Source organism: Suncus etruscus, chromosome 6 (genome assembly GCF_024139225.1).
Source record: "Suncus etruscus isolate mSunEtr1 chromosome 6, mSunEtr1.pri.cur, whole genome shotgun sequence".
In the NCBI taxonomy this organism is placed as follows: Eukaryota; Metazoa; Chordata; class Mammalia; order Eulipotyphla; family Soricidae; genus Suncus; species Suncus etruscus.
The window spans coordinates 51,493,590-51,518,180 of NC_064853.1; the positions used below are offsets into that span (position 1 = coordinate 51,493,590).

The 24,591-nt window shown below is 47.4% G+C and overlaps 1 protein-coding gene across 1 annotated transcript in view; it reads right to left on the reverse strand.

Annotated features, from left to right (window-relative positions):
• Window positions 1-8,903: 8,903 nt before the first annotated feature.
• MAN1C1 (mannosidase alpha class 1C member 1) overlaps window positions 8,904-24,591 on the reverse strand; it is a 163,338-nt gene continuing 147,650 nt past the window's right edge. Inside the window, exons 8-12 of the mRNA XM_049774753.1 lie at window positions 23,183-23,298; window positions 16,871-17,090; window positions 12,227-12,399; window positions 10,752-10,867; window positions 8,904-9,684 (exon numbers count right to left, since the gene is read on the reverse strand). Of these exons, the coding sequence (XP_049630710.1) occupies window positions 9,558-9,684; window positions 10,752-10,867; window positions 12,227-12,399; window positions 16,871-17,090; window positions 23,183-23,298 (752 nt within the window). The 3' untranslated portion in view covers window positions 8,904-9,557. The remainder of the gene's footprint in view (window positions 9,685-10,751; window positions 10,868-12,226; window positions 12,400-16,870; window positions 17,091-23,182; window positions 23,299-24,591) is intronic.

Below are 24,591 nucleotides of genomic sequence, written 5' to 3' on the forward strand. Positions count from 1 at the left end.
GAGCAGAAAAGATGGGGCTGTAGGCTGGGGCCAAACCATCCCGGAATGGGGCAAGTAATGGTAGTAGGTCCCACTCTGACCTGATGAGAAACCAGGATAGGCTAAACAGGGGAGTGATTGTGTGTGTGTGTGTGTGTGTGTGTGTGTGTGTGTGTGTGTGTGTGTGCTTGTCTTGCTTTGTTTCAGAGAGACTTCTGGTGGTGCTCAGTAATGGTAGTAGGTCCCACTCTGACCTGATGAGAAACCAGGATAGGCTAAACAGGGGAGTGATTGTGTGTGTGTGTGTGTGTGTGTGTGTGTGTGTGTGTGTGTGTGTGTGTGTGTGCGCGCGTGTGTGCTTGTCTTGCTTTGTTTCAGAGAGACTTCTGGTGGTGCTCAGTAATGGTAGTAGGTCCCACTCTGACCTGATGAGAAACCAGGATAGGCTAAACAGGGGAGTGATTTTGTGTGTGTGTGTGTGTGTGTGTGTGTGTGTGTGTGTGTGTGTGTGCTTGTCTTGCTTTGTTTCAGAGAGACTTCTGGTGGTGCTCAGCTATTCCTGGCCCCATGCTTTAGGGAGGGAGGGACACAAGATGCCAGGTGGTCCTGGGGATTGAACCTATGTCTCCTGCATTACACTTCTCTCCAGCCCCTAACATAGTTTTTACGTTTTAGGACTGTATCTGGCAATGCTGCTCCCAGTGGTGCTCAGGGGAACCATACAGTACAGAGGATGGGCCCAAGGTCTCCCATATGCCGAGTGCACACTCCATTTTGAGCTATCTCTCTGGTTCCATGATGGGCTGATTGTTAAAAGGACCTTCCTCATTGCCCAAATGCAGACACCACCTCAATTTCCATTCATGCATGATTTATTTTATTTTATTTTATTGGTTTTTGGGTCACATCCGGCAGCACTCAGGGGTTACTCCTGGCTCTACACTCAGAAATCTCCCTCAGTAGGCTCGGGGGACCATATGGGATGCTGGGATTCGAACCACTGACCTGCATGTAAGGCAAAACCCCTTACCTCCATGTTATCTCTCCAGCCCCCCATTCACGCATGATTTAACTGATTAGTATTTGCCATAGAATGGAGGAAAAATTCTCCAAGTTACCGTATGGATAGAGTATGGATAGATCTCGAACACTGTCACATCAAGCAAAAGAAGCCAGACCCAGCAGTCGCGTGTGGTCAAATCAGTTTACATGAAGAATTGGGACAGACATGTCTAGAACTAGAAAGTAGATGAATGGCTGCCGGGGGCTGTAGCGGGAGGGGAGGGGAGCAGAGCAAAGCAGCGTCTGGGAGAGGGTATCAGGCTTCATGCAGACTAATAAAATGTTTTAAGATCCGATCATGGTGATGGCTGCACCATTCTCTCACTGTGCTTTAAATGCGTGAATCTTATGGCATATAAATTATATTCCAATAAAACTTAAAAATATGTTAAGCTCTCTGGTTTCTGAGTAGAGAATAGTCTAGTGGGGGCGAGAGTGGAAGCAGATAGAGAGGGGCCAAGTTTGGTCTCTGCTCCCAATGGTATAGGAGACAGGCTTAGAAAAGGAGTGTCCTGGGGCCCCGAAATCTAAGTGCTGGTGGGGTCAGAGGGGAAAGAGCATTGGTTTAGGTAGGGTATGATTGTGGAAGGATCTGGGTATAGTGAATGTCAAGCCAGCCTAGGTGAGCAGATGGACCTCTGCATTAAGGTGGGGTGGGGGCAGTGTGGTGGGAATCCAGATCTCCGAGCCCTAGGGAAAAAGCAGTGTGCAAGTGACACTTTGGGCCCCAGGACCACTGAGGTGGCCAGAGAAGAGATACTGCCTTTGGCCTGGTGACCTCAGTTTTGCCCCAGCCCAGAGAGCTCTGTGGCTTTCTTTCTCAACATCACAAGCATGGCCTGGGCTGGGACAGAGCAGGCAGTAAGTAGATGGGTCTGAGAGCGTTGAACTGGACTCATGAAGCATCCAGGTAGGGAGAGAAGCTTTTGCCTGGTCTGGAAAGGTTCCAGCTCTAATCAAAGCAACAACATTCCTCTGGGCTCACCAGCACCTGGGGGTTAGGCTGGCTTCAGAGTCCTGCAGGCCTTTGATGACACCTGAGCCTCAGCCCCACTGCATCCAAATTGGTTTGTGGAAGTGAGACCATTTTCTGTAGTTCCCATAGGGGTTCCTATACATGGTCAGGTTGAGACTTACTGTACTAGAGTGAAGTTAGCCTAATTTTAATTTTATTTCTTTTTTCAATCTTTGTAGAAATTGTCAAAATTGACAGTTATACCTACTATATATATTTTAGGTGTGTGTGTGTGTGTGTGTGTGTGTGTGTGTGTGTGTGTGTGTGTGTGTGTGTGTGGCAAGTTGGAACGTACCTAGGGCTTATTTCTGGCTCTTTGCTCAGTAATGACCCCTGGCAGTGTTCTAGGAACCATATGTGGTGCCTGATATCAAACCCAGGTCAACCGCATGCAAGGGAAGTGCTCTCCCTGCTATATTATCTCTGCACAGGCATTTTTCCTTTCTCTTTCTCTTTTTTCCTTCCCTCCTTCCCTACTTTCCTTCCCTGCCTCCTTTCCTCCCTCACTCCCTCCCTCCTCTCCTTCCCTCCTTCCTCTCCCTCCTTTCCACCTCTCCCTCCCTCCCTCAGCAGTGCGCAGGACTTAGTTCCAGCTCTGTACTTGGCAGGTCATGTGATTCTGGGATTGAATCAGAATTGACCGCATGCGAGATAGGCACCTTAACCCCTAAGCTTTCTCTCCAGCCCTTCAGTGAAATTTTATAGCTCAAAGATTAAGAGAGATATGAAAGCATTTTATGGCTGAAGTTAGCTAGTGAGAACAGAGGTTGGCACATAGTTCGTGGTGGGGATGGCGAGTCTTGCCAAAGAGCAGAACTAGGAAAATTCCTGCGTGAGGAATGGAGTGATGTGTGTGAGAACATGGCAGTGTCTAGTTTGGCTTCTAAAGGAAAGAATCTCAGGAATCATATTTTTCTGGGTTGGGTTTCACTACCTCCTAGAGCACTGAAAGCTTCTGGGAGAAACATCTCAGTGGTCATTGTTTTCACTGAGGCATATAATTGGTTATACAAACTGGGATGCTTTGAGACTGAAGGAACATTATTAATGAATACACTTGAACAGCAGGTGAAAAATGAAACTGGTTTGAGCAAGTGTCATGAGTGGAAGGAGGGGTGAATGTTGAATCGGGTAAGAGTGGGGAGGTGAAGGTCAGAAGCCGTAAAAAGACCTTGATGGGTACTGAAGAGGCGCCTGCTCAGAGATTCGGAATAGCTGTTTGCTCTGTTCTGATGATCTGGGCCTCTGCTTGCTCCTTGGAAATACTTGCCAGCCTCATTTCCCTCCCAAAGTGGTAGGATGGTTTCATCAGTGCCTCTGCCAAGTGGAAGGATGATGGTCTCAAACATCCCTAAAGGCAGAGGTGTCCCATCACACTCTTTTTTGTTTGTTTGTTTTTGGGTCACACCAGGCAGTGCTCAGGAGTTACTCCTGGTTCCATGCTCAGAAATCGCTCCTGGCGACCATATGGGATGCCGGGATTTGAACTGATGACCTTCTGCATGAAAGGCAAACGCCTTACCTCCATGCTATCTCTCCGGGCTCGTCCCATCACACTCTTAGGCACCCTCATAACACTTTCTTCAGGGATTTTGTGGGGCCCCAATTCCTGCTTGAGCACCCACCCCCAACCATTAGTCCCTGGAAACCCTTGGACAGCCCACAAATCTTCATCCCATTTTTTTTTAGTGTCAGGGCTAACGGCAAGATGCTTGCTCTGTGCGAAAAGCAGAAAATGTTCAGATTTATTGCTTTGAGAGTTTGGTCTGTCTCCTGGGCCTGGTTGATGCAGTTGCCTTCAAGTTTCAGAGCAATTTGTTGAAAAAAGAAGAATTTTTGACAATAGTGTTTTGCTTCATATTTACGCAATTTTTTTTTATCGTTTGCAAAGAATGGTCTCAGATTAACAATAACAATCATCAGTGTATGTGCTGAATTCTTACCCGGGGGAGCTCAATTTCTCTTTAGAGTCACTCTCTTTTTCTACAGATGCAGAAACAGAGATTCAGCGAGGTTAAAGGGCTTTTCCAATGTCACACAGCCAGGGGAAAAAACAGGGAAGAATTGAACCCAGGCCCACCACTGTCTTTCCTGTCCTGTCTCTCTGCCTTTCCTATTGTTAACCTGCCTGATGTATATCCATTTGTAGATAAACAAAACAAAATAAAGAACCGGAGCTCTCACTGAGAACAGTGAGAGGTTAGAATGAGTATAAAAATAACCACATAGATTGAGGGAATCCTCAAGTCCCCAAACAATATGTTGTGCTAAGATTATTTTTGTAATGATGCAGGTGGTGGAGGGGCTGGAGAGGGGGTTTTGGCATGGGACTGACTTTCTAAGTTCCACAATTTCACTGCCTTAACCAATCAGTTACTATAGGGATGTTTACATTTATTAAAAATAAAACAATAGGTGCTGGAGAGATAGTACAGTAAGCAGAGCACTTGCTTGTCTGCGACTGACCAGGTTCAATCCCTGGGGCACCCTGTATGGTCTCCTTAGCACTGCCAGGAGTGATTCCTGAGCACAGAGCTAGGAGTAAGCCAGAAGGTATGGGCCTAAAACAAAACAAATTTAAAAAATACATCATCATCATCAACAACAACAACAACAACTTAGGTCCTCGTTTGTACTGGCCATATCTTAAGAGCCGAACATACATCTATAGATCCTGTTGGATAGCACAGATAGAGAACATCTCATGGCTGAAGTTCTGCAAGACAGCATTGTTGGATGTGGTCTGTAAGCTTTGATCCTGACCTTCCTGAGGAGGGTGAGCTGCTGATAGTGGTGATAGGTAGACCTGTTTGGAGGTAGGTGGGTTCCATGTATCTCAGGGTGCTGTAGATGTCACTCTAGCATGCAGTCCCAACTCTGGACGCATTATGAAACCAGGGATACAACTAAAGGGCACAAGGCAGAAGTGCGATTGCTGGCCACAGCCTTGATACTCAAAGTGTGGTCCAAGGACCAGCTGTGTCTGCATCTCTGGGGACCTTGTTAGACACTTAGAATCTCTGCTCCACATCAAACCTGGTGAATATAATCCTGCTCTTAACAAGCTCCCCAGGTGATCCAGGTGCACATTTAAGTTTAAGAAGCACTGGCTTAAGAGACAGGTGGAGTGGGATCAAAATATTGTCCCAAATATAGGAAACAAAATAGGTATTTTTAGATACACAAAAAATAGCAACAACACTCCCTTCCCCCATGGCTATGTGTGTGATTATGTGTTAGTTACAGAAGCTTAGAATTTATGGGCTTCATCATCAAAGAACAGTTTTCCCAGGACATACCACCCGGAGGGTAGCTGGGGGGAGCTGGGGTTGGGGAACCCATTTCCCATCCCCAGCATCTTTTCAAATGTCAGTGAGACTCCTCCCTGAAGCCAAGGAACCAGAACAAAAAATCACTTCTTAGGTCTTTGAGATTCTGTTTTTAAATTTCACCTTTTTTTTTTTTGCCTTTCTTTTAATTGTATTTGACTTTTGAGCATTCCAAAACCAAAGATAGGTCATAGTGTGCAAAGCCAGTGGGAACAAACATAATGGCATGCAGAGGGGGGGCATTTGGAAAAGGCCTGTTTACTCTCAGCCCAGATGGGAATACACTGCAGGCCTAAGTGCTGGGTCCAGAGGCTGCTGAAGCTTTCTGAGGAAGAACAGCATCAGGCCCTTCTAGAAAGAAATAGGTGCCAAGTGGTCCAAAGTACAGTAAGGGCAATACTGAGGCTTTACTATGAGCCAGACAGCATGGTAATTCCCTCAGTGGGGGATGAACAGGCCTGCTCTAGGGTCTGGTTCCAGAGCTCAGATTCTGCCAGCACCCTACTTCATCAATGATGACTCATCCCTTAATTCTTCTTGCTCTCAGCCTACCTTGGGTCTTATTTTTATCCCCGGAATGGAATTAAATTGCCAAAGGGATGATATTTCTCTATGGGAAGGGCTCTCTTAGAACATGCAATTTAAAATGTCCATTTTCTGGATCATCTCACCCCTATGTGGAATATATAGAGACAAGGAGGGAGTAGACAGTGTCAGACAATGATAAACCCTTGGCCTTGGATTACCAAATTTAGTAAAAAAAAAAAAGCAGTGGGGTGGGAGCTGGTGGGATGAAGAGCTGACTGGGGTGACACAGGACAATGGTAGAGGGTCATGGGCACTGTGGTCGTAGGAGTGTACAGTAACTGTACATCAGTACTATAAACTGAAACATTATTTGGTTTGGTTGTTTTGTTTTTGGGCCAAACTCGGCAGTGCTCAGGGGTTACTCCCGGAGGGCTTGGGGAACGATAGGGAATGCTGGGAATCATACCCAGGTCAGCCAGGTGCAAGGCAAACAAATGTACTACCCACAGTGTTATTGCTCTGGCCCCATAAACATTATTGTTGTCATATTATCTAATTTAAAACAAAAGGTTTTTTTTTTTTTTTAGGTCACACCGGGCAGCGCTAAGGGGTTACTCCTGACTCTATGCTCAGAAATCGCTCCTGGCAGGCTCTGGGGACCACATGGGATGCTGGGACTGGAACCATCGTCCTTTTGCATGCAAGGCAAACGCCTTACCTCCATGCTATCCCTCTGGCCCCAAAACTAAAAGTTTTTAATGTCAATTTTTACAACATGTTTACAGTGATAATGTAGCAGACTAAAATGCTGGGGACAAGGGGAAAGGCTGTTAAGGATTATGGGGTGGTGGTGATGGTTGTAGGTGTAGTGGTGGTAGTGGTGGTTAATGGTAGTGGTGATGGTGGCAGTGGTGATGGTTGTATCATGATGTTGAGAATTAGAAGCCTGAAGCCTTGTGGGACTATGAAGTGAGATGGAGAGTCATCACAGGAGCAATACAAAGGAGTGAGGCCAGGGTGTAATAATTGGTCCAGATTGCTTTCATGTTCTCTTTATAAAACTGAAAACCTTTCAAAGCCAAACCTGCACACAGTTCTGCTGCTCTTGCTTGGCCAGAGCCAGTGTCCTTACTCTGACTGCAAACCTCATATTTCTCCAGGGAATCAATCAGCCATTATCTGGGATCTTGGAGGACCTATCCATATTCATGCCCTAGTTCTGTGAGGGTCCAAGACCTAGGCTAACCAAGATCATGTCTTTGCAGGGAGACCCAAAGGGAAATCATTGGGACTTATCTGTCTTCAGAGTGCCTTGGGAGGGCTATCCCATTCTAGTATCTTGGACCTTTTTTCAGGTCCTTTTTTTGGAGGTGTGGGATTGTGGGTGGAAGGTGGTGCTCAAGGGTTACTCCTGGCTCTGTGTTCAGAAATTACTCCTGGCAGTTTCGGGAGACCATATAGGATGCTGGGGACTGAACCTGGGTCTGTCATGGGTTGGCTATGTCCAAGGCAAATGCCTGACTGCTGTGCTATAGCTCCAGATCCTTCCTGGTCCTTCCTGAGGTCTTTTGCCTACCCTTCTGAGATTTCTTGAGCTGCTAGGAAGCATTTAAATACACTCTTTTCTTAAATTAGATAGAGTTGGTTTCTATTATTGGTAATTCAGAATAGTAGCAGGGCATGGATGTGGAAAGCAGGATCCAGCAAGTGGAATTTCAACAGTTAAATATCATGCAAGCAGGTATTTCCAAGATATTATTGGGAGATGATCTCAGCATATAGCTAAGTGCAAACCAGGTTACAATCAAATAGCAATCATAGGGCTGGAACAGTAGTATAGAAGGAAGGGCACTTCTGCTCTGCTTCATGGCCTTTGGGTCCCATTTTGTCCCAAGGAAGCAGGGAATAGTCATGGGGAGAAAGGAGTTATGGAAATGGCTCCTAGGGTTGCCTCTCATCTGCTAGACCCCAGTTGGAAGCTATTTGCATAGAGACATTCTCCTTGACCACCTACGACAGGACCTGGTCATCAGTACTTAATTTTATTCTTTGCAGCAACATTTCATGTAGCATGTAGATGTTTTACCTAGCACCTGATTACTCTAAGATTTGCCCTCCTCCCCTATGCACTCTGCTGCCTGAGGACAGGGCTTAAGAGAATCTAATACAAAGTGAATATCTCTTGCATCATTTTACTGCAGGCACTTAGCACATTCTTGCTGCCAGGTGGCACAAATGTACCAGGACTGGCTGTTGAGTAAACTGCAGACACTGGATTTACCTCTGACTTTCTGTGAGTCCTCAGGCCAGTTGCTGTCCCTCTTTGAGCTCTCAGAAGATTCTAAGTATAAATATTCTTCTCCATTGGAAGGACTATGCCATTGGAAGAATTTTTTTTTAATTTCTTTTTTTTTTTAATTTTTTTATTTAAACAACTATTACATACATGATTGTGTTTGAGTTTCAGTCATGTAAAGAACACCACCCATCACCAGTGCAACATTCCCATCACCAATGGGAAGAATTTCTTGGATTGATTAGTACCAGATAATAGAATTTGGAGTCATTCACTAAATTATACCTTAAATCAGATGTTTTTATTCTGGTTGTTTCTTTCATATATTTTTTTTTTAGTCCATACACAGCCATGCTCAGAGATCACTCCTGGTGGGGCTCAGAAGGCCATAGATGGTGGTACTGGGAATGAACCTAGGTTGGCTGCATACAAGGCAAATGTCTTACTCACTATACTATCTCTCTGGCAGCTCTTTCTGTTTGGGTCATACCCCGTGTTACTGAAAGACTATTCCTGGATCAGTGTTTGAGGGTCATTCTAGAAGAGCTGAGGGGCTGAAACTTTGCTTTTATATGCAAAGCATGTGCTTCAGTCCTCTGAGCTATCTCTCTGGTCCTTGATTATTCATTCTGATGATGACTTTGCATTGATTTTTTTTTTCAGGAGTCATTGATGTGTAATGAACCCAGTCATATTTCTTATTCAATAAATTCTTTTATTGTAAGTTTACAGATTTTTCCATTACAATAATGAAAATAGCACTAGTTCTTAACACGTAAGCCCAAATCAAAGGGTACTTCTCTTCAAATTATAAGGTAAATGACAGAGTTGAACATAGAGTAAATGTTGGGTAAAAGGCATTTAAAATAGAGAAAATTAAGTCAGGGGTTTTGTAGGTATATAAACACCTGAAGGTTTAGTTTCTCATGATGACATCATTTTGAAAGCACATGATATTGAAAACTATATTTATAATTTGCGACAAACCACAACTGTAGAGAAAAGGCAAAAATCAAGCAGGAAAAAACAAACCAAGAAAAACCTCATCCAAAAAGAAAAAAATAAAATAAAGGAAGCAAATCAAATACTTGGGGTCATATGCAAACCTTTGGCCCTGGAATGGCAATTGAATGAGTTTCATAGAAATTTTCCGTAGAAAGGAAGGTCTGGGCCTGGTGTGACATCACTGCGTCTCCAAGTCCTGTCTCCTCACAGAGGAAAAGAAGTTGCTTGTCCAACACATCTGCCCAGGGTCAGCCTGGAATGAGGCAGTATTCCCAATCCCTTTGAGAACAGCCCTGAATCCTGAAAAGACCAGGCCTGAGGAGTCCTGAAGCAGCAGGAGCTGTCAGAGCAGGGTCCCTGGTCTGCTGGTGCTGTCCATGTGGCTCACCGGGAGCGGGTGGGCCTCTGTGTTGAACACCCAGTCTTCCAGGGAGAACACGTCATCTTCAGAGAACAGAAGATAGAGGTACCTGACCCCAGCAGGGAGAGAAGACGACGACACAGCCTGTCATTGCCTGGCAGTGGGGACTGAGAGTAGCAACCGGAGGGTCTTTTTGGAAAGCCCAGAAGGTGAGGGAGGCTCAAGACCCTACCTCAGTGTCAGATGGGGGCAAGAGCTGAGATGCTGAGGGAAAGCAGACAGCATGGGGGACACACACACCAGGTTCACCTAGCTCTGCCCATATCCCTCCATTACCTCACACCCATCAGCCACATTCAGGACCCTCTCAGCCTGTGGGCTTCTCTGGGACTCCTGAGAACTCCATTCCCTCTCTCTGAAGGTAGCCTGAGTACTGCACAGGTCCAAACTCTTGTCCGTTCCTTAATGTGCTCCCAGAACACTACACCCAAATGGATATGGGACACTACAATGATGAGTCAGGATCCCAGAATTTCAGCTTCCCAAGTCACAGGCTTTTTTTTTTTAATGGGACAGAAGGAACATTCCAGTTCATCCGAAAGGGTTAAAGCCCAAAATGGCTTTGGGAGAACAGCAAGGAATGGGGGTGACAAATTTCTACCCTAAGGCAAGAAGGGAGCAAAATGACTGCTGGACAGCAGAGGAAAAATCAGTGCTGTGACCAGTGCCAACATGGGCACCTCTGTCCCTCCTCAAGGCTGATGCTGTGGGTGGGTCAGAACTAGTTTCTTATAGGTTAGAAACCAGACTGGGCTGTGGCCTGAGCAATAGAACAGAGGGAGGGCACTTGCCCTGCATGTGGCCAAAGGGTTCAATTCCCAGTACCCCATTTGGTTCCTAGAGCCTACCAGGAGTTATTCTTAAATGCAGAGCCAAGACTAACACTCCCAAATCCCACCTTTCACCCCCTACAAAACAAGGAAAATAAAAATAAACCAGCCTGGGCCAAGACTCATCCCGGGGATGACTCTCTGTATCCTAAGTACCTCACTTCTGCACCCTTGGGGTTCGAACCCTAGTGTATGATGAAGGGAAGGCTATTGACTCAGGGCCCACAACTCTCCCAGACTCTTCTATCCTGGGATTGTGATGCCCTGGAACTCTCAGTGCCCTTACTTTAGTGTCTCAGCCAGGAAGAAGGTCTGTTGCTTGTTGTCATGGTTGGGGATGCTGCTGTACACGTCCTGGATGCCCGAGAAGCCAGTTTCTGTCCGGCAGTACTTCTCCAAGGCCTAAAGGAGGAAGGTGGCATTGTCATTCTGGTGGGTACCAGTCACCACCGGGCAGGCCTGGAGCTGAATGAGGCTTTCAGGTTTCTCCACCCTGTTGCTGGGATCCCTGGACCCACCAATGAGAATGGACCATTACTTGGGAAGGCTTCTTGGTACCTTGTAGGGACAAGGCTGATGTGATGGTCGCTCAGTAGTATGGACAGAGGGAGGTGCTGATGCTTCCTGTGGGCAGGCATTGGGACTGGCCTTGGCACACCCTAGGATTCCCTGGAGAGCTGAATGGGCTACTCAGGCTATTGGACTTCTATATCTAAATTCCATCTTTAGTCATTGAGTGTTTGGGAGTGGCCTAGGAGATAGACACTGGCCTTCAAAGGGTCTTCAGTAGAACTGAGGGCTCTAGCCAATGCACCTGATAACCATGAGTCTTAAGTCCCTGAGGTACATGGCGTTGCTGGGCCTGTGGGTACCTATAAGCAGCAGGACAGACCCAAGTAGGGGACAGGGTTCAGTATCCATCAAGAAACTCTCTAGTGGGGCCAGAGTGATAGCACAGTGGTAAAGCATTTGCCTTGCACACAGCCAATACAGGACAGACAGCAGTTCAAATCCTGGCATCCCATATGGTCCCCTGAGCCTGCTAGGAGCAACTTCTGAGTACAGAGCCAGGAGTGTGACCATCCCCTCATAATAAAGGAACTATCTAGAATATCCACATTTGCTTTTAATGCCTACCCCAGAGAGGTTGGTGAAATTTCCATTAAGTGGGTGTTAGGGGGAAGCCTGGTGTGAGCAGAGGATTTGGGGGACTGTGAGGTGTGAGGTTACTCTGGGGAGAGCTGGGAAGGGAGCTATAGGTCTGGCAGCAGCTATTTGAGAGAGAGCTGAAGGCGGGTTTTCAGGGGGGGGGGATAGTGATCTGGGGCTGGAGAGATAACATGGAGGTAAGGTGTTTGCTTTGCATGCAGAAGATCGGTGGTTGGAATCCCAGCATCGCATATGGTCCCCCATGCCTGCCAAGGGCGATTTCTGAGCGCAGAGCCAGCCACCCCTGAGCGCTGTCTGGTGTGACCCCCCCTCAAAAAAAAGTGATCACTCATTCCCTGGGCCCTCTCTGATTCCCACTGCCTTCAGCCCTCTAAGCTGCTCAGGGCCCAGCACCCACAGGCTGTGGAGATTCAGAATCTTATAAGGTCCCAGGCTGTGTCAGCCCAGCTTCTGGGTTCTGCAGTCACAACCTTGAACCTTTGCACTTTGAGCCAGCTTGAACTTTTTCTTGGGGTCTTAGTGCCAAAGGGGTTTGAAACACTGAATTTTCAGGGGTACAGGCCACACAGTCAGTGCTGCTGGCCCACTCACCATCACCACTTCCCAGCCCCACTCTCTGTAGATGGGGTCGTGGGTCTGCCGCCATAGGTACATGTAGCTCTCCACCACCTCTGGTCGCAGGATATAGTAGCTCTCGCTCAGCTGTGTGGCCACGGCCTCCCTGCCAGAGTTAAACCAGAAGGCTTCGGGTCCGAGTTTGGTATCTGTAGGAAGGACAGCCAGAGACTATGGGTCATCTTTGCAGAGTCCAGCTGCCCTAGGAGTATGCTTGGCCTGCTGACTGGATGCTGCAGGGAGAGATGGGATGGGTGTGCCCAGCGTGGATTGTCTGAGATTGTGCCAGTGATAAGCAGTTTCTCTTTTAACTTGAGCTGGCCAAGTGAGACCCTTGAAGCCTCGGGAATTTTTCAGGCTTAAAATCTGAGACTCTCGGTGGACTACCCACCAGGACAGGGAGAGTGGGGCTAGTGCTATTCCCTGTTTCTTTGGAGGCATTTGATCTGCAAGAGAAATCACCCAGAACTCAATGAAGAAAGTGTTTGGGGACATATTTAGCAAACACTGGCAGCATTGCCTATCTGCAGGACTCATCAGGCCTTCGTGTTAGATGAGGCAATGCCTTCTCCACTGAATCCCTGCAGAGGCAGCTACCACCCTTTGCCACATTAGAGCAGTTTTCCAGAACCAAGTTGACTGAAGAGACTATTGGGACAGAAAAGAGAGAAGTGTCTGGAAGGTATCATCTCAAGCAGAAAGAGTGGCACACACAAGGCCTAGTGAATCTGGCAATGTTCAAGGGTTACTCCTGCTCTACACCAAGGCCTGTAGTACTCTGGGAACCATATGGAATGCCTTGTATTGAACTTGGATCAGCTGTGTATAAGGCAAGTGCTGTAATAATGCTCTGGCCTTGGGCTTGGTTATTAACATGATTTTGTTCATGACTTTGGATTAGTTGCTACATTACTGTTTAATTTAGTTGTTTTTTTCTTTGTTGGTTGATTTGTGTTTTAGGTCATATCCAGTGGTGTTCAGAGGTTATTCCTGGCTCTGTGCTTGGGAGACCAGGCAGTGCTGGGGATCCAACCTGGGTCTTCTGCATGCAAAGCAGGTACTTGGCCCATTGCTTTCTGTGGCTCAGTGGTTTTTCTGGATGATCACATTTACAAACACCACAGCAGGTATTGTTTATGATTTTTAGAGTACTGAAAGCTTCATCTGTATTGTCATTTTCCTACTAACGGTACCCCTTTCACACATGTGAAAACAGGATCAGAAAAGCTAAGTAGTACTGGAGTGATAATACAGCAGGTAGGGGTCTTGCCTTGCATGGGGCAGATGTGGGTTTGATCCTGGCCATCCCAGATGGTCCCCTGCACCCTGACAGGAATTATTGCTGAGCTCAGAGCCAGAAGTAACCCCTGAGCACTGCTAGGTGTGGCAGTGCTCAAAAAACAAAAATGAAAGCAAAGGCTAATTGTTTAAGGTATCACAAGTTATAACTGAGCTGGAATGTGATCCTGGATCTATCTGATGATGCCTTTACCCTGGGTCTCATTCTCTACACTCAGATTTATACGTATGAGGGTCAGTTATATATATAATTTTTGGAGGGTGGAGAACCAGGATTTGTGCTTAGGGATCTGTGCTCAGGGATCACTCTGGCAGGCTTGGGAGGACTGCCCTATGGGATGCTGGGAATTGAACCTGGATTGGCCACGTGCAAGGCAAGTGCCCTACCTGCTATATGGGTACTATGGTTTCAGCCCAATGGTTATGGTTAGCTTTTCCTTCCCTAAATGCTGCACATCCTGTTCAGCAAAGAGAGCTCAGCTGCTGTCCTAATGTGTGTCCCTGCAGCCCCCTTGAAGATCTGGACCCTAGAAGGTTTTGGAGATGTTTTTGGAAAGTACCGCGTGCGTGCGTGCGTGCGTGCGCGCGCACGCGTGTGTGTGTGTGTGTGTGTGTGTGTGTTGGATAAGGGGTTATCCCCAGTGGTGCTCAGGGGCTATACTTGGCTCAGGGTTTGGGATCATTTCTGGTATTACTCAGGGAACCATGCAGTGCTGGGGATGGAACCTGGGATTCCTACATGCAAAGCATGTGCTCAGCCTTTTCAGTCATCTCTGACCCCTGGAGCTGAAGCTTTGTATGCCATTTTATTCCCTTTAGTTATTTTATTCTTCTTTAGAGGATAAGAAAGAGGAATTAGCTGGTGCCTACCTTCTTTAACTATGAGTTATGGCTCCATATGGGGTCATGTAACTGAATGTACATCTTGCCAAAATCTTTTAAAATTTGTTTTAAGGGCTGGAGGTTTAGTCCAGTGACTACGGCTCTTGCCTTGCATGTGGCTGATCTGATTCACTATCTGGCACCACATATGGTCCCCTGAGCACTGCTAGGAGTGATCCTTAAACACAGAGTGGATTAAACCCTGAGTACAACTGGGTGTGGTCTAAAATTAAAAATATATATTTAAAAATAAATTTTCTTGGGGCCAGAGAGATAGCATGGAGGTAGGGCATTTGCCTTGCATGCAGAAGGTCGGTGGTTCAAACCAGCATCCCATATGGTCTGAGCCTGCCAGGAGGGATTTCTGAGCACAGAGCCATGAGTAACCCCTGAGCACCGCAGGGTGTGACCCCAAAACCAAAAATAAATAAATAAATAAATAAATAAATAAATAAATAAATAAATTTTCTCTATCAGTAAATGTTTGATTTGTACACTTAAATTTTTTTTTATCACCAGAGCAATAGCACAGCTGGTAAGGTGTTTGCCTTGGACGCACCTGACCTGGATTTGACTCATGGCATCCCATATGGTCCCCCGAACCTGCCAGGAGTGATTTCTGAGTGCAGAGCCAGGAGTAACCCATGAGCGCTGTCAGGTGTGGCCCCCAAACCAGAATTTTTTTGCTTTAGGGTAATGTGGTACTTGGGGAATCTGTGGTTCTGGGGATTGAATTCAGGGCTCCAGCAGGCAAAGAATGTGTTCCAGTCCTTTGAATGATCTTTCTGAGATTCTGTAAAAACATCTCTGGTGAGAGATTGGAGATATATATAGTACAAAGATTAAGGTGTTTTCCTAATATATGGTTGCAGCTGTATTACTGGTTTGTATCCCAGCACATAGCCAAGAAAGACTCCTAAGCACTGCCAGGTGTGTCCCAAAGACAAAAAATTCTCAGGTGCATAGGGATCATGAGTGGAAAATTTTTAAGAAGTAGTAGGCTAGATCCTGGACTCCTTGTTCCTCTCGAAGGAGGCTTATGGCCAGGAGAATAGCCATTTGGCCAGGTGGCTAATAGGCTGAGAGCAAGGGCAAGCACTACAGCCTTCCATGGACCAGCCAATTGTCTTTCATGGTCTGGTCTGATTTTCTCAGACAAGTAGTGAGCTTTTTATTATTCCTGAGATTTCCTGTTTGTTTATGGTCCTAGCAGAGGGAGCTCTTTGAAGGGAACTGAAGACTGGCTTTAAGGACCCATTGAAAATTGCTGCTTCCTGCAAGCAACTCCAGGAGATCTAGATTCCACTGGAGGGGTCGCAGACACGTTTCCGGAGGCCAGGAATAAATGCCTGCCATACACTTGGCTGAAGGCGGTTGAACAAGTGCTTTCTGAGGGCCTGTGCCTCACCCTGGAAACCCACTTTATTGTTGCTGTTTAACAGATGAGAAAACAGAGGCCACCCAGCTGGTGTGGGCAGAGTCACACTTGAGCCCGGATTTTTGCCTTTGTTTTGTTTTTGGATCATACTCAGTAGCACTTGCTGGCTACTCCTGGCTCTCTGCTTGGGGTTGCTTCCAGTGGTGCTCAGAGGACCATGCAGTGCTAGAGAATAAACTCTGGGCTCCAGCATGCAAAACATGCACTCTTGTGCTTTGAGATATCGCCCCTCCCTTCCCCCTCCAACACCAAGCCAGGAATTTTTACTGCAGACCCCGAGTCCTCTCTTCCAGCACAGATGGGGATTACAATTCAGAACAGTGGTGCCTGCTAAGGCCAGGAAGACAGGTCACAGGGATTGTGTTCTAAGAGACAAGGTATCCAAAGACCTGGGCTCTAGCCCTGGTATAACTTCTCAGGTGTAGCATGACTTGAGCTGAGTCACATCTCTGCTCTGAACTATTCAGTTTCCCCAGATGTAAAGTGAGGGGCTGGGCTTGTGCTTCTTTCTCTGGGTTCTGACTCTACTATTTGTCAGTTCTTCAGGGCATGCTGGGTAGTGGTGATCAAGCTTTCCTGTAGACTTGAGTCAAAGAGGGTGAGAAACAGGTTGGTGTCAGGAGAGGGTGAGATCCTTTGGGTATGGGGTAAGGGTGGTATTGAGGAGGGAAGGCATATTTGGGGGCAGGGATTTCCAGGCTAGACTCAGGAAGACAGTCTCTGCTTCAAGGGCTTTGTTGTGGCTAAGTTTTGAGTCTCAGTTTCCTCATCCTTATTGTGAAGTTAAGTGATGATGAGTGTCAGGGTACAAATGTCCCACCACAGTGTTGACTGACATCACTGTTTCACTTTGATTCAGGGACAGTGTTAGGGCAGAGAGTGGATCCTCCTTCACACCTTGTGCCCAAGTTGTCCCTTTGCTCCCTGTTGTCTGCTGGTCTTTCTAGTTTCTGGGCATCTACCTTAATTTCTCCATCCGCCCCTTCCCTTTGTGGGGTTACCTGAACGAGCGTATGATTCATGGCACGTCTTGGTGATCTGGGCTGCGAGCTTTCGGTAGTAGGACCTCTTTTCTTCCTTGGCATCATCAGCGCCGAGGGCGATCATGCCCCCGGAAAAACAGGCCAGGTGCCCCATCTTGTGGTCCAGAATACCCCCTCGCCACTCAGCAATGTAGGTCAGCCCCCCAGGAGAGACATTCAGCAAGTGGGTTTCTATCGCCTGGGAGCAGGGTAGAGGGCGGGAGCACAGACAGAAGAGAGGGAGAGGATGGAAAATGAAAATTCTGGAGATGGCAGTCCACAGAGCTGTGCTGAACCCTTATTCCAGACATGGACCAGTCCTGATGGGTGGCTGGAGGCCAGAGACTGACCTGGCTAAGGCCTGGTGCCCTCTGTGGGCACATATAGCCCTCATGTATTTAATTTTTTTCTGGGGGCCACACATAGCAGTTTCCAAGGGATGTTTCTGGCTCTTTGCTTAGGGGTTTCTCCTGGATATACTTGGCAGGATCATGCAGTACTAGGGACTAAACCAAGTTTGCCCACATGTAAGACAGATACCTTAACTCCTGTACTATCTATCTCTCCAGTCTTTGGGGATGAGTCTTTTAAGCCAGCTCTAAATCTTTATTCAAAAACAAAACAAAACAAAACAAAAAAACCAAAAACTCCTCCAGATTCTTATATCCTTTGTTGGGGAATCAACTGAACCCCTATTGAGTTAGGGATGGGATTCAGGGGATCTAGGAAACTCTGGTGTATGTGCATCTTCATGGGAAAAGGGCTTTGTACCTTAGCAGATTCTAAAAAAGACCCACAGAAAATGAAGAACTGCTGTCCACAGGGGCTGATCACAGGCTTCTGTGTTTAACGCCCACAAGCTTCCCGGGGCTGCTATGCCCTCTTGAGAGGAGGTTTCAACATCACAACAACCCAACTGTGCTAGTCTTCTAGTGTGGAAGGTTGAAAACGGACTCTGTAAGCAAAGCTGTTGAATGGCCTGTCCCAGTCCATCCAACCGCATCTAGATTAGGACAAGAATCCATACATGCCAAACTCTGCTCAATACCTTTTGGTGGTAAGTAAAAGGCTTTCAGAACTCCCTCAGGGAGATGAGGCTGATGGTGATAATCCGAAATGTTGGGGAGACCTGAGCAAGGGTGTCTGGAGTCCTGGCATAGTCTCTGCCTTCACTCTTACCTCTCCAATCTATTGTGTGTGTGCACCTGTGAGTGTCTGAGTGTCTGTGTATATGTGTTTGAGTGTGTCTCTTAAATTACATATTGTACATTCTATAATAGACAAGACTATATCCTGTGCCAGTGTGACTTCCAACATAGGCTGTGGGACTCCTTACTCTGGACCCTGAAGTCTAACCTGATACCATGGCTGGGGCTCTTTAGGGCAGACTCCTGGGCTTCAAGCTACCCAACTCCAGTTCGTTCTATCTGTGCCTCTATCTTCGCAAATATAAGGTGGGAAAAGACATAAATACTGTACAGGGTTCTAAGGGTGATGTGAGATGTGCCTGATGAGCCCGATGTACTGATTTTCCAGCTCATCAGGAATGAGTGAGTGCCAGAAACCATAATTCTTTCCAGTCAGTGCCAGCTCTTCTTGCCTCAAGCTGGTGTCCCATGCTGCTCCCTCCCCCCACTAAGATATCCAGGGTGCATCCTCCAAAGGGGCAGGATATTGTCCTTAAAGACAGGCCTGGTCCTTGCTGAGGAGAGCTCACCCATGAGAGCAGACATCCCCCCCCCCCCCGATCAAATCGTGCATCACAATTCCTGATCTACATCTTGAAACAGGAGATTGAGCAGAAGAGACAGGAAACATGAAGATCCTATTAGGTAGAAGGAGGTGGGAGCAGGTCACACTTATTTTTTTTCTGGGCCACACATGGTAGAGCTCAGGGTTTAATCCTGGCTCTGTATTACTCCTGGTAGTGCTTAGGTGACCATACAGAGTGCTGGGGATTGAACCAGCAAGACAAATATATTACCTGTTGTACTATTGCTCTGGCCCAATTTTCTCCCTCCCATGGGGTCCTGCACCCACACTCTGACTCTACCTTGGCTTTTGGGCTGCTTCCGGGATCATTTTTGTGGGTACACATCTAATAGAAACCACTACTATCCAACTCTGCTGCCCTCTTGTCTCTCACCAGAGTTCTATTTCTGCTTTGTAAATACAAGTGTGAGTGCTTGTTTTGGGGTTACACCTGGCAGTGTTCCTGGCTTTGTGCTTGATGATTGCTCCCAGGAAGGTTGGAAAACATCAAACCTGGGTCTCCTCCCTGAAAAGCCTCCCCTCTGCCCAATGAATATCTCTCTAGCCAAAATATGTATTTGTGGAATACCAGACTCATTCCATGGACTCATGACCAGAGAAGTCACAATGAATTCCCAGACAATGGAAAGTGCTGGAACAATATTTGGTCTTTGATTGGTTTTCCTTTGTCTCTGTCCTGTAAGTCTAATCAATGGGTCTGAGCAGCAGCTGTGGAAGCTGGGCTAGGCTAGGCCAGGTACCTGCTCTGCAAGGGAGGAGCACTGAGGAGCCTGGAGAGCCACCAGCTGCTTAGTGAGTCTATGCTGGGCCAGGACACGCCTGGGCACAGTAGGATCTGTGGCAGCCATACCATATCACTAAGCATGCAGGGGAGGAGGAGGCAATGCAGGCCAGATTGGTCTAGAAGCCTGTTCAGTTACTCATTGTAGGCCTGTGAGAGCACAGGCATAGAGTGGGAACCCTAGGAAGGTTTCACTCAGCCTGAGAAGCTGGCGCTACCAAGACTGCCCTCTAGGTTATTTCCATTGGGGGCTAAACTGGAGCTAGCTAATGTGATAAAGAGGAAATTCTAGACCAAACCTTTTTGAAGAAAAATGGAAACAGATTCAAAGACAAAAAAAAAAAATGTTTTCTAAAACTCCCAAACATAAGATAGCACAGTCAGGCAACTGAACAGAAAAAAGGTTTCAATCATAGCAGGACATACAACATATGCCTCACAGCCCTGCAGCCTATGAGCTAGATGCCCTGCTCTCCCCAGTGTGCCATTGTCATCCGTAAAAGGGGATTCAGCCCTGGGAGGCTGCGAGGCTGTTTAAGCCTGGCTCTACATTTGGGGCTGTTCTTTGCTATTGAGGGGGTTACACTCTCATCGGGGCATCCTGAATGAGACCCCCGGCTCCTCTAATGGGCAGCTGGGGCATGGAGGCAGGAGCTGGGTGCTGTGTGTAGAGGCAGCCAGCTTCAGTGATGTCTGCATCCCTCTTCTGACAGGCCTTTCAGAGCCTCAGTCTCATCATCTGTAAGAGACTTTCAGAGGCTTTCCCTGTTCCTGGGGCCCCTCCTCTGTGACCCCTCTGGGGTCATGTCCAGTTTATCTGTGTGAACTTTCAACCCCCTATTTGTTTTAAACTGGACAATGGACCCTCTAGGTAGCTTCAAAGGCTACCTAGAATTGTAGAATTGACATTGTGGTGGAGGGTTGGTGTCTAGTCTGGCACTGGGATCTTATAGCTCCTGGATGATGTCTAAAATGTTGACAAGGTTGAAAACTACCAGAATATTCTTCAAAGCCCCAATCTTGCTGGAAGTCTAGCCTTTGCCCAGTGACAGACACTCAGGCTCTTCAATGGGGAGAGATCAAATGGAGGGTGGGTGGGTTGCAAAGCTACATTCTCTTCTGTTCAATGAACTGCTTTCCATAAAACTCCAGCTTTCTTAAATAATTCATGGGCATTTCTTCCCTAGAAACCTCAAGTACAGTGTGCCCTGAGGCCAGGGAACCAGCTGCTGTGAACTTGATGTTGACTCTGCTGGGAAAGGCAGAAGGGCACAAAAGAAGGGGAGCCCTGCAGGAAAGGCTGGCTGGAGCTCAGGATGACAGCCTGGAGCCACCAGACTGAAAGGACTGAGAATGTCAAGACTGAGGACCTGTCACCAGAATACAGTGCTCAAGGAGGCCTGTTTCAAGGTGTTTCCTTTCATGCCACCATTTCAGGGCAGATTTACTCTATTAGAGTTTAGTCTGAGACAATGAAACTCTCCATTCATTCATCCAATTGCCCACACCCACTTCTCCATCCTTTCCTCCATCCACCCTACCTCCTACTCTTCCAGCTACCTCCATCCACACCCCTCCCTCACATCTATTCACCCTTCTTCCTTTATCAAGCATGCATGAATTTATTTGTTCACAAAGCCATTACTGGGTCTCTTATTTGCCGGGCACTCTTTTAGAATCGTTGCAAAGGGTAAATAAATGAATACCTAAGATCCTTATTCTTCCTCAGCTCACATTCTACTGAAGGCGGGAAGGCGGGGACAATGAACAAGGAGACAACGTGCCTGGGATTCTTTTAGATGCTGATGGAGGTGAGTAAATGAACATGGCTGGGAAAGGTCAGTGACATCAGATTTGGCTAGTGAGACTCAAACACTGCCTGATACATATTCTGGACAGAGGGGTCAGTAGTGAACAAAATTCTCAGGGTAGAGAGGTTCCAGTGCTCTGAGGAAAGCTGGGGACTAGAGCTGACAGACAAAGGAGAGGGGATTGGGCTATTGGCTGGCCTAGATCAGGAGTGGCCTATTGGGTGCAGGTGGTTGGATCTGATTTATTACAAGGCTAAGAGGAGCAGGGAAAAGAGGGACATGCAAGCCTGGCTGCTGTTTGGAGATGTCTGACTCAGGTGGTCAGGCTGGGGGCAAGCAAGAAGCCAGCACAGGGACAATGAGCAGGAATTTACCAAAGTGACCTCAGTGACCTCAGAGTGGATCCAATCTACTCAGGTTACTTGTGGGGAAACTGAAGCCCAGAGCCTGACAATGCCTTTCTTAGCTGAATTCAGAGGCAACTCTTTCCTTTTCTTTTTCCGGTGAAGGCAACTTCTTCTCAAGGAATATCTGGGTGCTACTTCCAGTGAATCTCAGCCTGTGTGTGGGTCTGATGGTTCAGTGTCTATCCAGTGACATGGAGCCATGCATGACTGCAGTGATGCAGCCACTAGGGCTATGCTGGGAGTTAAGGGGCCACCAGAGGAAATGGTGGTGCTGGGGATCAAACTCCTGGCCTCATGAGGTCATCCAGGCTCTGTGTTCAGGAATTACTCCTGGAGGGTGTGTGGGACCATATGGGATACTGGGGATCAAATCCAGGTCAGTCATGTGCAAGGCTAATGTTCTACCCATTGTACCATCACTCAAGCCCCTAGAGTTACTCTTTGATGGGCTGATGGGATTCTACCCGTTACTCAGGCTCTCCCATGCCAGCTTCTATCTTAAAATCTACCTGCCCCCCCTTTTTTTGGTCATATCCTGCAGCTCTCAGGAGTTATTCCTGGCTCTGTAGTCACTTGGGGAACCATATGGGATGCCGGGAATCGAACCACCAGCTGTCCTGGGTTGGCTGTGTGTAAGGCAAATGCCCTACCACTGTGCTATCTCTCTGCCCCCCTAAAATATCCCATTTTGGTGGCACTTATGTCCCTCACTCCATGTTCTTTGGATAGACCAGTGGTGGTGAGCATGGTGGGAATAATACTAGGAGTCTCTGGAAACATGGATCCACCTCCAGCTCTGTCAGCTCCTTGCTGTTTGACTCTGAGAAAGTGCCTTCCCCTCTCTGAGCCTTAGTTTTGTGCTGAACTGAATACTCTCTGGAGGGAGGCTCCTCCTGGCATGGATGCACTGATGGCATCATTTCTGGCTTGGCAGGGCTATGGCTTCAGGTCTTGCATTGGCAATCTCACTTGGAAGCTCCCAGGTCAAGATTGAGCTGTGAACATATTGCTGATGCACAGGCTCTGTGGTTATGAATATGCCTGACTGGCACCCCTTCTAGTAGACCTTGGACAAATGACTTTGCCTCCTTGATCTCTTTTTTTTTGGGGGGGGGCAGGGTTTAGGCCACACATGGTTGCACTCAGGGGTTACTCCTGGCTTCACTCAGAAATCAGTCCTGGCAGACTCGGGAGACGATATGGGATGCCGGGGGATTGAACCCTAGTCCGGTCTGGATTGGCCGTGTGCAAGGCAAACACCCTACTACTGTACTATCACTCCAGCCCCTGGTCTTGGGTTTTGCCTGTGTAAGACGACATCACTAACATGGTCTTAGATTCAAGCTGCTTCAGAAGAGTCAGGAGATATGTGAGTATCAAATGAATGGTTGGGAAAGAGTCTGTTTTGTCCTTCTGACCACCTCACTGTGAGGATGACCATAAACCCTGGGCCACAGGGGTCTGAGAAGAGCTGATGGCAGTGAGTGCCTACCCACAAAGGAGCCGGCACCTGGCTTACCTCCAAGGCTTCGTAGTACATATCTTTAGCTTCCATATCTGTCTTGGCCGACATCAACCAGGATTTGATCAAATATTCATAAAAACTGTCCCCGAGTCCTCCAACTGAGACATGGTCTGCGAGGAGAGAGAGGACAGTGACATTATCTCCACTGTGCTGGGCTGCCAGGGCTAGCAGACACCAGCCTCGCCCTGGGGCCTCAGGGGCCTGTGGTGCTGGGTGGTGGGGAGCAGGCTCTTCATCAGCAGCTTCCAAACCCTGGAGAGGAGTGCCCAGGGCCGGCCTGGGCATGGTAGTGTGTGCAGGAGAGCAGAGCTCAGCTGGGTACTATTAATCATGCTGTTTTGCAGGCTGTGGAAGGCTGTGTCTTGGGTGATTCACTGTAAATGAGCTGCATTTCTTTAAAAAGATAATCTGGTGGCAGGGAGTTCAGGGATTTTTATTACCCAGTGACAAACATATAGTTAAAGCCAGGCAGGTTCAGAGAAGGCCACGCAAAGGAGGAAGGAGAGGTTTAATTTAGATGGTCAGAGCCCAGAGCCATTCCGGAAAAGGTGATTTAACACGGAGAAAATTGGAATAAATGGAATTCAAAGAGCAAGAAGGGAAAATGGGGTTGGAGGACCTTTTGCCTACTGCTACCCAGCCCTGCACACCGGTGGCATCTGCCTGGGGTCACGAGCAGGGCCTCTGGGGGTGAGGTGAGGTGTCTCCACTCAGGGGAGGTCCCAGGAACAGATGGGCTTCCAGAGGGCTGCCTAAGGTCAGAAGCAAGACATAGGAGCACTATGCTCACTAAGACATTTTAAAAATGAACAATGGGTTGGGGAGACTGAGAAATAATATAGCAGGCAGGGCTTACTTAGGCCCTTTACTTCTTCCACTCAAACTGGCCCTGCTGAGTGAGTGACACAAGCATATGAACTCTGGGGCTTGTGGTGGGCAGGGCCTGGCATCAGCTGTTCCTAAATCTGGGCTACGGACTTAGGCAGCTGGGCCAGGTCCCCTGTAGAGAGGAACCATGTATGTGCTAGTTTATGCCCTATTGCCTGCAAGGACACCCTGTTAATCTGGACAAACGAAAGGAAGGTTTGAGCTGTGATGAGAACCACCTGAACATTAAGCCACAAAATTTGTGATGGTGTGTGTGGGAGAGTAAAGTGGGTCACTAGGAACTCATTGACTCACATGTGACATTTTTTGGGGGGGATGTGTGTGTATTCTTAGGGTCTCTGCTAAGGAAGACAGTTCTCATTTGAATGATCACTGCATTTTAGTTTGTAGTGCGCATGTGTGTGTATATATGGGTGTTTGTGTTCGGGTGTGTATGTGAGTGAACACATCCGTGTACATGCAAATATCCACACACATGACCCACAGCACTATGGTAAACAGGGAGAAGCACATGA